The following is an 18,507-nucleotide window of genomic DNA, read 5'->3' as shown; positions in this document are numbered from 1 at the left end:
TTTTATAACGCATTTTAATACCAAATTATTAATGGTAAGTAATTATTTGATGTAATAGGAAAATTGTTTTTACAAGATTTGTTCATATTTTTCTTTTCGTCATTATTCTATTATGCCTTTAAAGTATTTATAGTAAAATTCTTATAGCAATATGTATTTTTCAATTCATAACTTTGTATTGAGCCTCGATTTTGTTTGATTTATAATGTATTTATTTGTTGGTATACTTGATTAGCAAGTTTATTATATCAAGCCAATTTTACAAAGATTTTTAAAGATAAGGCTCTGTAAATACCTTTGTAGTTGTACACTCGTACTGTCAACCAGTTCATATGAAGTAATGGTATAAAGATTTTTAAAAATTAAAGTGTCTGTCGATACCCTTGTACTTGTACTCTTGTAGTTACAACCAGTTTATATGAAGTTAATGGTATAAAGATAAAAAAAATTAAACTGCCTGTACATACTCTTTTACTTGTACTCTTGTAGGCCTAGTGTAAAGCCGAATCATAACTATGCATATTTTTGAAACGTTCTTCCCTCGTAGAATAAAGTGAAAGTAGTGCGTGTTATGTCACCGAGGAAGAATATGTAGCCTACAGTGGTTTGGGAATCAGGGGTGTACGACTTAACCGATGGTACCAGACAAATAATAAGGCGTAAAAACAAACACTGAAATAATGTTATAACACTTACCATATTAAAATTCTGGTAAATATTTTCAGTTAAAACTTAAAGTAATAAAGAAATTTAGGATTTATGTTATAGAATTTTGTTAAATAAGCAGTGCATATGCATTATCGTACGTGTTCTTAGTTTTAAGTTTATTATATTATGTAGAGAATATGTAAACCCACAACAGAAATAAAACAAACTTAGTTGTAATATTAATATAATAAACTATCGGTTAAACGATAAAAATGGTTTGCTATAAAGTTGATCAGAATTGTACGTAAAAAGAAAGGCAACATTTTTTTACAAACCTTTGTAATTTGATGTGAGTTTAAAATCATGATAGACCTTCAAGTAAGTGAATCATATACAGAAAAAATAAATAAATTGGGATTCCTGTATAGCCTACAATTAATTGTAGCATTACAATATTGACAAATAACTTTTTAATTGCGTAATGTATGGATAAAATTATGTTATATGTGTTAGAGGCAGTTGTTGCCGTTCGTGTTCATTGCATTCGCTTTGTAGAGACAGCTCGACCGGTGAGGGAGAGGCCGGTTGCTGTGGGAAGTGACGATGAGTAGGGGGGGGGAGACTGACGCGCGAGCGCGGTGCAGGCTACCTTAAAGCAGCGTGTCTCAACGCAGACTGAGCTCAGCGGCGTACTGCATTACCATTGACTACCACGACCCAAGCGTCAGCGGCCCGAACTACGTCGTCAAAAGCGGGTACCGACTAACAGTATAGCGGTGGGCTCTCTAGGTTAGGTTTATACTCAATGATAATATGTATTTGTTCAATAAATACATACAATATAATATTCAAAATTCAGTTATACATAACTTTCCAAAATACGTTATGTACATCCAACCTTTATTTTTAATTTTGTTGTATTACTTTTGCCTTGGAACCTGTGGCGCCCCCCTGACTGCGGCGCCCGGGGCTGTCGCACTGGTCGCCCCACCCATGCGACGGCCCTGATTTTATGTTTGGAGATTTGTCTAAATTGAAAAGGCCTAGGAGCAGTTGACGAGCTGTCAGAAAGATAGGGATCAGATTTAGGCATACTAGTGTTATTAATTATTGTTATTGACATAAAACAATGATCTGAAATTAAATTGGTATACCAAGAACCTTTAGATGACAATTTACTGGTGTTATGTCTGTAAAAATATAGTCTAGGCATTCATTACCTCTAGTGGGCAAAGAATTTGAAGAATATAGACCCTCTGATCTACAGATATTATGTAATGTGGCTGTATTTATATCACTACTATTGGCTTCAATGTTCCTAAAGTCACCACACAGAACAATTTTAGATTTGTAGTGGGCCAATACACTGAGTATCACTTCCAGTTGTTCGAAGAATATGCTAACACTGCCATCACAGGGCCTATAGAGAGACATATGACTATCATCTTTGATTTAGGTAATTTTACAGCATAGGCCTCAAAATGCATTTCAACACAGTGCGGTTCAATATCAATGACCCGATAATCTAAACTCAAGTTAGTGTAAATATCAGCTCCACCATGGATGTGTTGCTTACAAAGGTAAATGTTGGCGAGTTGATAACCTTCAAAGTTATATAGGTTATAGTTATCAGCGTTTAGCCTGTGCTCGACCACACAAATTACTTGTGGCTTGTGTTCACCTTTTTATAGGATTGTTCATTAAAAAACTTGATAAATTTGGAGGACTGATGTTCAATGTTTGTGTAGAAACAATCTGGGCAACAACAGTGGCCACTTGTCAAGAGGTTCAACAGCTGAGCTCTAGTGAGACGACACAACTGTTACGAGAGCTGCAGTGGCGGCAGATCTTCACCTCGCACACCAAGTACCTGTTCCAACACATTGTAGAGCATCAACACGCCAAGTCACCGAGCTCTACAAGGCTAACCTCCTTGTCTTTATCTCCGATGTCTCCGTTACCAGCCCTTACGCCTTGACTACCCAACGCACACAATGTGTACTCTACGAAAATACTAAACCCTACCAAATAGTCAAGTTTCTCTATTTCACAATTTATAAAGGAACTAAGAATCTTACCCATATTGTTGTGAAGTATCACTTCCGCTATTGTGTTCCACACAAACTGTTAGTCAAAAAAGTTTCATACAAAATAATCTTCACAAATAGTCTCAGGATTTTTGCATTAGAAATTATGTAGAGGGTCGACACAACGTCTGAAAAAGTCCTCTCTAACTTAAAAATGAACAATATTTTAGTAGAAATGAACTTGATCAAAATAGAGAACTTGGGCCATTTTTTTAAGCCAGGTATTTTGGGTGCAGCCTCAACATTTTAATATGTAAACCTTGTTATAAAGGTATATTAATCCTAAGTGTGATAATAATTGTTAAGTGTTAATCCATTGGCCTAATCATTGTAAATGAGCCGTACATAAATGTTGATGACCATATCGGTCTTAAAATCCCAGAACATGTTCATTTGTTCAATGACCTATTTGCCAAGTGTCCAGTTGTGCAGTAAGAAAGATTTCCATCATGAGAGATAATAATGGTGTTGCCGTGATCGTGGGATTGACCACAGATGTTGCCACCATTGCCGCAGATGATTGTTGCTTTGATTCTAATGTAAACCTCTTTGAAGATAAGCTACAAGTTTTAGAATGTTTTCTAAATAAATAAATAATTGTGAGAATAGCTCTTATAGTAAATTTGATATACTTTCAAATTTAACTTGGATTCAAGATTCAAATTTTTAGGATTCAATTAGACATATAAAATTCCTGGATTTGATCATCGCTTTAATGTTTGACATAACGACAATGAACCAAAACCAATGACCATGAGCAATGATCAATGTACAAAAATGTTTATATAGATAATAGTTTTTTTTTTTTTTTTTATTAGAATTAATTTAGTGTCTTCAATGCATTCTAGTGTACAAGTACAAGTTCCTAAATAAGTGACATTTTATTTTTTAAAGGAATTTTGATCTATTAATTTAAGGACCTAATAAATTTGACCTAAATATTAATTTGTAACCTGGTATGGTTCTTGAATTTATTTTTATGGCTTGCTGGCCACCCTGAGTTTGGGTCACATAAACGGGACTCTACTTTAACCCTTCAGACAGTGCTACGTGTATCGCACGGCATTTAGCGGTATGGTAGATGTAGGTCCAGATCCAACTTGCGCTTTAGTTATTTTATTTGTCAAATCCCTTTTCCCGGCCGGTTGACGGTGACACGGTGGCAAAGTTGATTAACATGTTGCACTGATGATTGTGGCCCTGAGGTCCTTTCTACATGCGCCTTTGTTATTCCCATAATTATGCAAATCTTAATGTGTAAGCCTACTAATATGTGGCTTACCCGGTAGGAGGGAACACCTGAGTAAATGGTTTCGGGTTTGGGTTGTTGTTGCCGGAATCAGTGAGTTGGATAGGGGCTGCACGGAACATCTGTTTTGCTATCTTGCTGTTTTACACAAGTACAGCAACAGTTTTATCATAAACTTTGGTTAAATATTATTAATTGAGTTTAAATACATATGCTACATAAGACATCAAACAAAATAACATTGATAAAGAAATTGTAAACCAATCCCGCAGAGGGTTAGGTTATGGTAAGGCTAGTAAGATCAGTCAATGCTGGAACAGTGTAGCCTAAATGTTGACAGTTAGTTTTAAATCCAAACTGTTGTGTTAAAAAAGTTATTATGGTTTAATTTGTTTATTAATTATTTTTTTTTATTCTTCCGAATAGTTCATTATGATGACAAATTGTAACATTTGTAAAGAAGGCCAATGGGTTAACAGGGGTGTGCTCCACTTTGCGGTTAGTCCATTTTGCAGTCACTCCATCTTGCAGTCAAGTGTAAGTTACAGAGGGGGCGAAAGAGTCCTATGGGTGGGGTTACCAGTTTGGGGTCGGATTTCAGATGGTAAAAAACAATACACAACGTTTCAGGATCTGGAATCTGATCCCGAAACGTTGTGTATTGTTTATTACCATCGTGATGGAAAATGTCCGCAATAAACCTTTGAACAACATTCTTAAAGAGTTTTTATTCAGCATGATCATAGTCTCAGACATTCTTGCACCGTATCCTCCAAGCAATTCCTTAGCTTGCCTACATCCTGGACGAGCAGTCCTGCCTTTGGCTCTGGTTACATTTTTGTCTTCCTTGAACGAGTCTTTGAGTGCACATCCTGGTTATGACCCTATGAGGGGGGTAGCTGCTGCCTCTGCCCAAGCAAGCTTATTTGCTTCTTCATTTCCCTAAAGGATATCCAGGTACCCAAAGGAGTGATAACTTGTTGTTCTTTCAGACATTTGCCGGCAATTCCATACCACCTTAGAGCTGATAACTGACGAGCTCAGTGCTCCAGTGACAGCCTGGCTATCTGACAGGATAACAATTTCTCTTTCCTTGTATCCTCTACTTGTTGAATCGGGCACATCTTTCAATAGCCTTAACTTCAGCCTAAAAAATGCTGGGGGAGTGCCCCAACGACTCATTGTACTTGGTTCTTGGCCCAAATACCCCTACTCCGGTCCCCTCATCTTTGGGCCATCAGTATACCACCTGATGACATGATTCCCAAATGATTTTAGGGGTTTTCCATCCCAGCCAAGTTTATTCCCTAGCTCAACAACAAAGTTCTTTTCGAAGCTCTACTTCCTTACCATAGAATCCGTTGGAAGGTACATCAGATCCCTTAGACCTGGCGGGAATAACTAACCACAAACCATGGAGGATATGTTCGTGCCGTTTTTCTCCATTCTAAGTAGACTCTCCCTTGCTATTCTCTCTACCATAATGTGTAGAGGTGTCAGATTCAAAACCACTTCTATGGCCGCGGTTGGACAGGATCTCATGGCTCCTGTGATGATAATGCAGACCAGCCTCTGTACTCTCTCCAGGGCTTTCCTTGTTGTTTCCACCTTGGTCCTGCCAGCCCAAGCTACACACCACACACATACATACTTCCTCTTTTATAGATATAGATAGGTCTCACCAAAAGGGTATACATGCTTTTTAGTATGTATGGGTTACAGCCCCACATCCTCCCAGCGTACCATCTGCATACCATCAAGGCATTAGTGGCTTTGTTGGTCACCTTTTCTATGTGTCTGTTCCACAGTAGTTTCTTGTCAAAGTAGTTTAGTCAACTATTTATTTAGAGAGTGGAGGATATATGATTTTGGTTACATGCTCTTATTGGTGTACACCATACCTATGCGTCACCTGCCTGTCTCGCTTGCTCTGCGTCATCCACCTGGCTTGTTTATTCTAAAGATACAATAAAAAATGTGTGATGGCAAAATGGAAAAATACTTATTGTGCGCGCCATAACATTTTTGGAGGGACCACAAAATGGGCGATATTACTGATCGCAAATTGGACATAACCGGTTTAACTCTTTAACGAGTTGAGTGTACTGAGAACATCAAGCGTAGTTTGATCTTTTCATAGAGTACACACTTACATTGATTAAACAAAGCATTTCAGTTGGGCTCGGTTGGTAATTAGTATTTATAATCGTAAGTAGCTATGTAGTTCCCGGTTTCATTCATTTCAAGGTAGCTAATTTTCAATTAAATTCAAGTTGCTTTTAACAACATATCAGGTATAAATAATATTATTAAAAGCATTTAGAGTGGGGAGTTACCTCTGAAGTGAGTTGTCAAAAGCAACTTGATATAGATTTTTAAGTTTACTGATGCATAACTTGCCTTTGGATTGAGGATTATGTCAATTTTGAAGTATATTAAAATGTAGATCTCTTTTCTTTACATTTTCTTTATCCTCGATCAAAGGTTTTAAACATAATGTTTAAGGCTCTTCCAAACCGAAGCGGGAAAGTGGCGGGAGCGGAAAGGGAGCGAATGACCGGCGGGAACCAGCCGCAGCGATACGTGGCGGGAAAGAGGTAGCCCACACCGAAGCTGCAGGCAGCGGGAAGCGGGACGACTCCTCAGTTCATTTCCATCTTAGCTACAGAGTGTTCGGTTGTGTTAAGTGAATGTTTGTATTTTATGCGTTCATGTCATGAATCGTAATGTACAAGAAGAAGAAGCTTTGTTTTTGCTAGCAACAGCTGAAGATAAGATGCAAGACGGCGATCTGTTTAGGTTCATGAAATCAATCTAAATGGACATTTATTTGGCGAGTACCATACCCTTATGCCGGATCCAAAGAAAGACAAAAGGTGGTTTATATTTATTTTAGGATGACCATCGCGTGTTTTGATGAACTGTTCAATGAACAACGCACTGGAATCATCCTCAGCCATCTTCTCAAACGTCTCGGCACCAAATAAGTCATGTACCCATGTGTTCCAGCGGCGGTACGAGCGGACAACGCTGCGGGACGGCGGGAGCGGTACCGCTCTAGTGTGGGTGCTCACATCTAACACCATGTGTTTTAAAATCCCGCACGGGAACTCGTCCCGCCACCTACCCGCTCCCCGCCGCTTTCCCGCTTCGGTTTGGACGGGCCTTTATGTTTCAAGGTTGATTTGTTCTCTCATTGCGCAATATTGAATTTTTATTTTGTTAATGTATATTAGTGATATTAAGTTTTTTTTTTTTACAAAAGGCTTTGTTTATTGAATGCCACAAGCAATATGTTACATCACATACTCTTTTTGATCTATTTTTAGAGTTTAACATTTTTTTCTGTTAAGCATTTTAGGTTTTTTTTGTTTGATGTTTATTACTTTGTGTTATTGATTGGTGATATTAGTTAACTGATTGTGCAGCTTTTGCCGAATTATGTAAGAAACTTAACACCTTAAATAATTCATTTGGATTCTGTATTTGATAAGTGTGTTAATTAAAACTTGTATGTGGGGATGTGTTTGGTATAAAAACAATTACACTGCTTGCTAAGATTTACATAATTAGTTGCCTTATATTGTTAGCCTAGTTGTTTTGGATTTCATGTCCATTCTTTTTAGAAAATTTCCCTATAAGGAATAAGCTATATTACATTTTATTGTTAAATTTGCCTGCATTTAAAAATAAATTATGAGAATATGTGTGTTATTAAAAAGTTTTTGAAAATATGCCTCTGTTGTTAAGTTTTTTTAAAATATATTTAGCTTTGACTGTTGATTGTAAGAGAAAACATTTGTGTCTGTTTACTGTATGTTATTAAATGTAACTGTTTCTTGTTGTAAACTACTGGGTGATTTAACAGTGTTGATTCTTGTATGTCATGGTAAAGGTTTCAAGTAAGAGAAGCTATATAAGTTTGAAACTTTGTAAAATTTAATACAGTGCCTAAAATTTACTGTGTTTGTTTGTATTTCATTGCAAGTAATAGCCTTCTAAAGTTATTAAGGACGTGAATATCTAAGTAACGAGATTTTGAATGTACAGAATTGAATACTTGTTGAATACATTGAACCTTTTATCTACCTTGCAGAGTTTTTTAAAATATCTTGTAGGCTTGTCTAAAGAAAGTTAGTACTTCCAGTGACGTGGGTGGGTGTATGTATCTATTGTATACTTTCAGAACTCTAAACATATCCTGTATTCCTGTGGTAATTTTATGGAATCATTCAAATCTTAGTCCATCTTCACTTGTGATCTTTTACAGTGCATATTGTATAAGAGTATTATGGCAAATTATAATACCTATTTAAAATTAAGTATTAAGATCTTGTAACATTATGTACAAAGCGATAAAACATGTATACTATTCAGTAGAGGACAGTATAAGTGCTACATTATGTAGCTGATGATGAGTGATTCTTTCACTTAATGTACATATTTTTTGTCAGTATTATTATTTTTTGTTTATTTTAAAGAGAATATTTTTATTTTATGTTGTGAGTGTATTTTGTTTTTGTGTTTGTGATTTTGTTTGTCAATTTTGCTATTTGTAATCCTTTTTTGTACTATCATAACATGTTATATTTTTTTAACATTGGCATTTTCATTACTTCAACGTTAATAACAGTATTACATATTTTCTAGTATTAAAGTATAATAAAACATTAGGTTAGGAAAATAACGTTAAACATGTTAATCCATCGAACATCTGTACAAGCTAAAAGTGTCTTTTAAATATGTATGATCCCTCAATTAGTTTTTCATAGCTCACCTTACTTTTGCTTTTGATTAATTCTTTTCTTACTATCTCGGTCCTTGATTTGGTTTTCCAGCAATAACTTATCTCTATCTTGCATTTACTTCTGCAAAATAACATTTGCATTACTATTGTAATCTTATCATTTTGTGTTGTGGTGCGTGTATTAGGTATTAGTTTAACATAGATCTTAGTCGTTCCACCGAGGATTCTAACAATGATTTAAGTTATTACACATAATGATACTACAAAAACTTGCACAACATTTTATTTAAGACTATTAGTTGTGTTAATAGATATTACGTTGGATGTTTAGTTGCCTCGGATAATATTACTCAGATCATAATAGAAAGTATTTTAATGAGTGCAGTTCAACTGATAGTAGTTGAGATCGCATTTGAAGAGTTAAATCAACAGTATAAATAAATGTGAAAATATTTTTTTATTTTAGATACTTTATATTGTCAACTGTTCTAGGAATGGTATCTCGTGCCTGTTGTTAAAACATATTTTTGTAGTAAAGTCAACGTTTGTTGGTTTAACATACAGTGTTATAGTTTTTTATTCTAATTAGTATTCCTTAAAAGTATTTTTTCATCTTAATTAACTTAAAAAAATTATTGAAATTGTAACATAAAAAGATAAATTGCATAGTGCCTTAGGCTATATAAGTGTTTTTGTAATTACAGTATGTGGTTTTATAATTTTCTATTCTGGAGAAATAGCTTAGATTGAGACTTTTTCACCTAACTTGTATTACTAACTGATACGAGATGTGTAACATAGTTTGATGAGGAATAGTACTAGTTACCGATCATGTCAAATGTGTTATATTAGTTTTTGCCCTACTTACTCATTTCATTAAACTAAACTAAACACTGTTTGCTATTGATAATTTTGGTGGTTTAATTTTTAATAGGTTGTTGCTAATTAGGTATCACAGACTTTTGTTTTTCACTTTTCTTAAGGTATGTTTATGAACATTGAACATCTTTACCAGTTGTATTTGGTGTAAAATCAATTATTTTCAAATGTGGTTAAATGTTCTCCATCAAACAACTATTGTTACTGGTGTTTGCTATTTAATTTAGTTTGTTTGGATCTGATTAGCTAGGTACGGTACAGTACGATCTTGATAATTTGACAATTGACAGCCGACACGTTTGGCAAACCGACAAGCTTGTTATGGACCTTTTGCTGTTAAGCGGGGAAATGTTTTACAGTAGCAAAAGATTTTTCTTGGTTTTTAGCGAATTTCCTTATAGGGAAGTAGCTATTACTGTAGGTGGCACGGTAAGACCTGAAGCCGGGACCAATATACTTTTTCATTTTTATGTCCCTAGAGGCCAAAAACACTATTCGTTCATATCTTTATATATGAATATATATATCCGTGTTTGAAGGTGTAAGGCGAAATAAACTAGAATGAGTTTGCAAACCAGCATGATCCGACCATGGTATCAGGGTTTTACAGGGTAAAAATTGGGTTTTCTCATTTTTGACCCTCAAAACAGAAAATTTCCCAATTTCTCTTTGAACCATTTTAAAGAACTTAAAAAACAAATAATTTAGTACAGTATACGAAAGTTTTTTTGTACGGTTATTGGTTACTGGGAAAATTAAAAAATTGCTAATTTAAAATTCCTATGTTATTCTTATGGAGAATTTTTTTTAATGTAGTTTGCTTGTTTATGGAAATATTTTGATCAAGCTTGGCAAATTTATATATTCTATACTAAGCTACTAATATTTTACTAAAAACTCACTTTATTAGCCTCCCTGTAGCAGTAAACTTAGTTACCAGTTAAACCTGTTATTTAAATAGATTTGATTTAAAATCAATTCAGGGAAATGGAAATTCGCTTAGTCTGCAGGTTTGCTGAGGCGGCGGGGTAGTGATGTGCGATACGGGTCAATGTATCGATACTACGTATCGGAACGTGGTGTATCGTATCGTATCCTCATGTATCGATTTTTATCTGTATCGGATAAAATATCGTATCGTATTGTTTATTTATAATATAAAAAAAATAAAGATCTCAAATATACAAGCTGCATAGACAAATATTATGTTACTTACAAGCTTGTAAAGAGGGTTAGTGCTTGTATCTTACCTCAGAAAAGCCGTTTCCTACCTGTGTCTTTATTTAGTATCAAACATACATACATAACCTCCAAATTCCAGTAAACCCTCAAAATTGGAAAACATTTTGTTATTGTTTTCCTAGTTTTTACACAGGGATAATTAATTGAACCATAAAGTACTAATAATGGGAGCGTTTCATAAACTCCAAATTTCACAAACTCCAACGCTTAAAATATTAAATAAACAGAGTGGTTCATAACCTCCAATTTTCATAAGCTCCAAATCTATAACATTCAAATAATCACTGTTTCACAATGTCCAAATTTCACAAACTCCAACGTTAAGATACCAAATAAACAGTGCGGTTCATAATGTCCAAATTTCATAACCTCCAACGGTACAGTCTGAGCCAGAAGTCTCTACAGTGGTTGACAATTTCCGAAATTACAATCGGGGAAGCATTTATATCAAAGAATTTTGTTAACTATAGACTACCGGTAAGCATTAAAATGCACAAACATACGCCTGTAAATTAAGTTACCATTCTTCGTAATGTAATGACATATTTGATGTAATACAGTATAATGATAAGTAAATGCTAGAAACTCAGTTTCTATATCCCGTAAACTGATGCTGAGCCGGCCAAACTCCTAGCGCCAATGCCGCGCCAAGCGACTTTATGCCTATTTTTAATCGCTTAAAAATGATACAAGCAGGCTCCGTATCAAAAAAAGCTTCAAATAAAAAATAAAATTCATACTTTGATCTAAAACTTTGCCGCAGGAATTTTTTCCCTGACCAAAAAATAAAAAAGTTCCTCGCTTACTACATTTTTCATGTTTTTTATGGTGTTAAAAAACAATCATCTGTTTTAATTTGCCTAAATAAATTATAAAAATTATGTTAAGGTAAAAACTAGCTACATAGTAATGAGCACTGGTTTTTCCAGAAAAATAATATATTAATTTGAAATTTGTATGTTAACAAATAAGTGTAGCAGAGCAGGTTGAGTGAATGTATGTTTGTGTAAAACAGAAAGGTTCATTCGGCCCGTCCGCCTCGGTATCCCGGCAATTCGATTGACTTATGGCAGAGACTGTACCGTTGGAGCTTATGAAACTTGGAGGTTATGAACCGCTCTGTTAATTTGATATTTAAAAGTTGGAGTTTGTGAAATTTGGACATTGTGAAACTGTGCTTATTTGAAAGTTATAGTTTTGGAGTTTATGAAGTTTGGAGGTTATGAAACACACTGTTTATTTAATATTTTAGACGTTGGAGTTTGTGAAATTTGGACATTATGAACCTCACCCCTAATAATGATGGTGGGTATGTCACTTACTCATTAAATAGTATACCGTAATATGGATAATGAGGGTCCCCACTTCCATTAATGGTGGCCCTAGTATTGAGGTTATTTGCAAAACATAGCTGAAAATACATGTTTTATCAGTGTTTTTGAAGATGCTTGGGTAAAATATCAAATTTCCACTACTAATTTTGAGGGGAGGAAGATGGGAAGACAAATTTCTTACCATAAAAATAAGATTTATATTAATAAATAATCAATATGATATTCGATACGATATTGGCTATTGGTGTATCGATACGGGCATATCGATACAAAATATCGGTATTTTGCGGTCCTTGTATCGATACGCACATCACTATTCACTACGGCGGGGGCATTTTAATGTGTATTGCTTTTTATGACAGTTGTTTTTTGTATCAAGTATACATTGACGATTTTAAGTTAAACCTATGTATCGTCTTTAAAATATTGTAAATATCATGAAACAATGCCATTATATTTTCATAAAAGAGGATTTTTGTATATTTTTATCCATCTGGCCATGGATATTAAGTATTATACCCATGGTAATCACAAATTCTTGTCAATTCGACTTTTAGTCCTATATCTGTCAGGATATCAATATCAGCCTGTATCTGCTCAGTTAAGATCAGGGACAATAGCTTTTTTTCTTTCATCATATTTATTTGTGGAAATCTTTAAAATGAAATGAGTGAGTTGGGGAAATGAAATATGACCAGTATTTACTTACTACTTGCCTTTCAGATCTGTTCTGTTCTTCCATGTGAATCTGGTTTTGTGTATTAGTTTGTGGAAATTGAGCTCTCTGAGCTATTTTTGGTTTCATTGAATTATGGTCTTTGCCAGATTGTGCTGTTGTTAGCTCAGATTTATTTTACCTCTCTCTTGCAAAACCTTTTTCGTGTGGAAGACTTATTTTATTCAACTTGAATGTCTGCATAAATCTTAGCTGATGTTATGGTCATTGTGTTTTTATAGGTTAAAAGAGAATTGTAACTAGCCTATTTAGTATTATGATAGCTACTTAAATAAAGCAACCATTGTGAACAACTAAATGTCTTTTTTTTATCCATTTACATACAACAGTTTCCTACCAAGCCAGTCGTTCCTATATGAAATAGGAAACATTTGTATAAATGGAAATGCCTCCTACACTGTGCCATTTTCAGTGAAGTGGTGCAGTGGCACTCCATCAGGAGTGACACCATTAATATGTTTCGACATATATTAGTGGCGTCAGTTGTGGTGATCCGCCATCTGTACTGACACTGACGCATCACTTCTTGTGGCCCTTTTGAATATACTTTCAAAATGTATGAATGGTGAGGATAGTAAAACACGGTAAAGTGACCATTCATTGAAAAACTGCCTACATCTATTATATATATACAGGGTGTCCGGTCATAAGTGTTAAATCAAATTTGGCATCAAACTACATGGTAATTGCGACATAATGACGCACATTTGAGGTTCCCAACATCAACCGTTAGAGAATAACAAATAAATTAAGATTTTCCAAAAATTATTGTAGTTTGTTATGAAAAAGGTTATATGACTCTGTTAAAAATGCTCTAATTGTTGATTTAAATGTCATTTTCGGAATCCTCACAACATTTTTAATAGATATAACCCATAATCGTTTGGGTAGGGAAAAATATTCTATTTAAATTTCTTCGTTAAACAAGTTATTTTTAATATCGACAAAAATTTAAATAGCATTTAGTAAATTATTTCTTGGTTGTTGAGTTCCACTGAGTTTATCAAATATTAATAAAAACTTCCTTATTTAACGGGCTTTACAATGGTGTATAATAGTTTTTACCTAATTTCAAATTTCCTAATGAATGAAATGAAAAAGTGCTTTATTGTGCAATTTAGAACATAAATACATTTTTACACAGACACATAAAAACAATGGTTAATAACCGTCTGTTTTGTTGGCACTAGAGTTGTTCCATTACTTAAGATTAGAATAGTAGGCCTATTGAGCACTAAAAAGATTTATTAATATTTCTGAAATAAAGACATAAGAGAAAAGATATAAGAGAGAAAAAATATTATTACATAAGTGATAAAAAACAAAAACATACTGATCCTAACTTATCTGTAGACGAGTTTCATATACAATTATTTAGGTTCAAAAGTTAAATTCTGTCACTATCTCCCATCTATACTTCCAAGTGTTTTCTAGATAACTAGCTAAAGCTCGCCAATTCCTCCCATTTATAAATTGATGGTATTCTATTTCGTTTAAAAAAAGTTTTCCCAGCCACAAATGTCTTATGTGTTTTAAAATCGGACAAAGTGCAATAAAATGATAGACTGTTTCATTTTCATTTAGGTTACATAAAGAACATCTATAATTTTGATTGAGCCAAGGCTTGTAGTTCAGGTTCAGGTCAAATTTCCTAATGTAATTGAATCATTTTTGTGAAAAAACATGGCAGGGCAAAGAAAAGTTATAATACATTTAAGCGCAGGTGACAAATAATTTGTATTTTTTTTCTCGCATGCAACGCTTTGTTTATAGCTTTACTATCAAGCTAAGAAAAGAAACATAGTAGTAAAATGTGTTTGTGATAAAGTTACGGTTATCGTATATTTTTCATATAAGATTTCAATTATCTCCCGGAATTTCTATTTTGTTGAATGGACTTAGTCAGATTCAGGTACTTTACTTGATCACAATACTTTATCCAAGCGATAAGAAAACAAAGCGTACCGGTAGTCATATTTTAAAAAGATCTATCAGTCACATGTGAACAGTGATCGGTCAACGATTTTTTTTTTCGATTCGGGAGTATGTTGAAATGCATTTTATTTATGGTTTGTGTAACGGTAATGCGTCGGGGAGAGAATCTTTGAGGCTGCTGGGAAAATAAGGGAAAAATTGACGTATGAGGTCACAGTTGGCGCAATTCGCAAACGGGCTAGGGCCTGCTTGTGGGAAAACGGAGGGCACTTAACACCCAAACTGTGATTTGTCCTTCGTACAAAGTATATCATTGATTTGTTTAATGTGTTAACTATCCTTTCATATTAAAATATCTGTTTTAGCTTATAACCGTGATATTTCACAATAGTGTGTAAAATTCACTATGGATTTGACAGCAGGAAAAGTTGTTATACATCATTGTAAAGCCCTTTAAATAAGGAAGTTTTTAGTCATATTTTATAACCTCGCTGGAACTCGGCAACCGAGAAATGAATTGCTGAAAGTTATTTACATTTTCGTCGATATAAAAAATAATTTGTTTAATAAAGAAATTTAGGTAGAATATTTTTCCGTTCCCCAATGATTATGTGTTATATCTATTTAAAACTGTCTGAGGATTCTGAAAATTAGATTGAAATTGACAGTAAGTGCATTTTTAACAGAGTAAAATAACCTTTTTCATAACAACTACAATATTTTTTGAAAAATCTTAATTTATTTGTTATTCTCTTACTGTTAAATTTGTGACATTCCGTCACCATTACCATGTAGTTTCATGCTAAAATGTATTTAACACTTATGACCGGACACCCTGTATATAATACGTTAAGCCATTTTTAGACTGATTTTGGTTATTAAAGTGTATAAAAAATGGCCCTGATCTGTAGTTTTGTAAAGTGGTTTTCATTATTAGTTGGGCAGGATCTTCAATCAAAGTTGGGTTTTCTCCCTTAAGGTTAAAATGGGAGAATCTATATTTTTAATTGGAAACTTTGTCTCCACTAATTTAAGAGAACGGCTGGGCGTAGAAGCTTGGTTGGTAAATTCCCTCGAGGCTCTACCCCAGCAACCTTTAAAGTTACCTCCCCAGATTTGTTTACATTACGGCCAAATGGAACAGCTGTTAATGTTTAAATTGTTGGGCGAAGCTCTTATTCGTCAACTCTTATGAATTTCGTAATACGGAAACTCCTAGACGGTTGAAGCCAGTGGCGGCGATAAGAGCCCGCGCCCCCACCCCCCCCCCCCCCCCCCCCACCGCAAGTTTATTCACCGGGCCCCCTCTCCCAATAACTTTTAAAAACATTATCACATGTATTACCGCTTAAACTTGCACGGTATCTCCCGAGGTGTCATCATCGTCTTCCATGATCGTGAATAGTTTCCGTAGTAATGGAAGAAAAATTATCATAGTCTACCGTGATTGCAGCCAAACCTATCACATCATCAGATAACAACATCATAAAAGCTTTTACTGCTAATTGGGCATTAATTGAGTACTGAGAAAATCGGCTCGAGCTTGATTTTCTGGCTTTATTTGCTTGATCTCTCAAGCTTGTAGGCCAGGCTCTGCTCGGCTCGAAAATCAACATTATATTAAACTCAACAACTCAACAGTTTCCAAAGGTAACCGATCTTGAACGGATCTCATTTGGCCCAAGGCCTATAAGTAAGTAACATTTTTTACCTGACTTCAAGTAAATAAATCTAAAGTGCAAAGTAAACTAATGTAAAGTGCAACCTCCTAATAGTAAGAAATGAAATGAAATGAAAATCCTTCTTTAGCATCAATGAAAGAATTTAAATATGTATTTGCTAGTACCCTAGCAACCTAGGTTAATTTGCCAATTTGATCGTAAAAAAGTTGTCAAGTTCATTTAGTTGAATTAGCATAGAGGGCCCTTTCTCCTTTCTGGTGTGGTGTGACCCGCCACCCGCCGGGGGCCACGTTGGTTCTATAAATACAGTACCGGTACGGCCCTATTTAGCGCCTTCACACAGTCCACGAGGACAATTGATGCAACCTGCATGACTGATGACAATTATTTTACTTTGGTTTGGTCACAGAAAACATACTACTATAACCCAGAATGCCAATTATAGTAGTATTATAGTATTGTTGTATTATAGTAGGGCTATAGTAGTGTAGCGTCAGCTGATGACGTTGTCATAGCAACCAATTATGATTTGATTAAGTCTGATTTTTGTTTTTCTCAGGATTGTACACAAAATTTAACTCTCTTATTAAACTACATTTCTTTTACTTAATTTGGTCGTATTTCATTTGATATACACAAACAACCACGACCAAAATGGTGACCCCGACTACAACCGTTATCTAAAGACTTATTTTCTTTGAAGAGTTTAAATCTTTTGTTTCCTCCTTCGAACGATGTCATTAGATAGTACCTACAGGATGTGTGTAGAATGGACTGGGATGACATGTGCAACTTTGTTACTAGGACCTGATGTTTCATTAGTCAGGGCCATTTATTGAAAGCCTAATGAAGAAGGACAGCTGGGTCCAGTTTCGAACTATTAAACAGCTACACACAATTCTCTGGATCGAACCGGCGACCTTTTGATTACTAGTCGAGCACTATAACGACTATAACCACTGAGCTACCCAGCTATTTAATATTACATAGGTTGGTTGCGTTGAAAACGCTGCGTCCCGAGTCTTCGATTACTCGTCCGCACTATCTCAATACGTACAACTCCTAGTTTTTTGCGTACGGAGGGAAAATATATTATGAATGCATGTCAAAGATTCATCAGAGTTCCTCGTCGTTAACCAGGACTATGAGCTTAGGTTGTACCACATAGGAGTAGACAGACACGTGTCTACTCTTTTAATCTATGGTTGTACTTAAATAGTTCTAGGATTATGTGTTTTGAGGATAACTTAGTTTAGTACAACCAAAAATAAATCAACATAGAATATAACCTAGTTATCAGGATCTCCTGTTAATAATTTTTTATGAAAATCATCAGATGATCTGACAAAACTTAGGAGCACTTGACGAGACTAAATAAAGTAAGAATTTCGTTACTAAACGATTAGTTAGATATTTTAAAACTCTTTACAGTCCATAGCATCGATCGTTAATAGAGTCAGAGTTGCTCATTGGGGTACCAATCAATGAATGCTATCTTCCAACAGTTCCTTTACAAGAAAATGAAAAAAAACATGCTTACAGTGTAGATAAATACCAATTCGTTAGACCAAGATTTCAACGGAAACACCTCTGCTTTCATACTCTTGATTTTTATAGCTAAGATTTTGGATCTCAAATTGACATTTCATTAAACGAATTTTTTAACCTTTCAGAAAATAAATATACGTCTAATCATCATTTTAACTGACTCGCTTTTCCTAATTGGTCCATGTGTTCCTAATTGGTTCGTTAAATCTGTGTCTTCTAAATTTTAAACGATTACAGTATTTAAAAATATGTTCAGCCAATAAATAGACGCCAGACCAAGATTTTTACCAGCACACTTTTGCGTTGATACTCACAAAAACCTCATACTCTATATCAGGTTTGGGTTTTGTTCTCTGTCACGTTGTGCATTGATGTTTTATGCGACTCATCGGAACGTGTTGAGTGTGAAGTGCAGTCAAC

The 18,507-nt window shown here is 34.7% G+C and overlaps 1 protein-coding gene across 1 annotated transcript in view; it reads left to right on the top strand.

Moving 5' to 3' along the window:
- The window catches only part of LOC128986408 (uncharacterized), a 44,240-nt gene extending 31,001 nt beyond the window's left edge, over nt 1-13,239 (top strand). The window contains exon 4 of the mRNA XM_054406768.1: nt 2,397-13,239. Coding sequence (XP_054262743.1) covers nt 2,397-2,626 — 230 coding nt within the window. The 3' untranslated portion in view covers nt 2,627-13,239. The remainder of the gene's footprint in view (nt 1-2,396) is intronic.
- The last annotated feature ends 5,268 nt before the right edge of the window (nt 13,240-18,507 follow it).

The sequence above is a fragment of the Macrosteles quadrilineatus genome, unplaced genomic scaffold, assembly GCF_028750875.1.
Source record: "Macrosteles quadrilineatus isolate MER2022 unplaced genomic scaffold, UCM_ALF_1.0 Scaffold_2__2_contigs__length_208266976, whole genome shotgun sequence".
Taxonomy (NCBI): Eukaryota; Metazoa; Arthropoda; class Insecta; order Hemiptera; family Cicadellidae; genus Macrosteles; species Macrosteles quadrilineatus.
The sequence above is the reverse complement of the archived record's forward strand: the minus strand, read 5'-3'. Positions and strand labels throughout refer to the sequence as shown.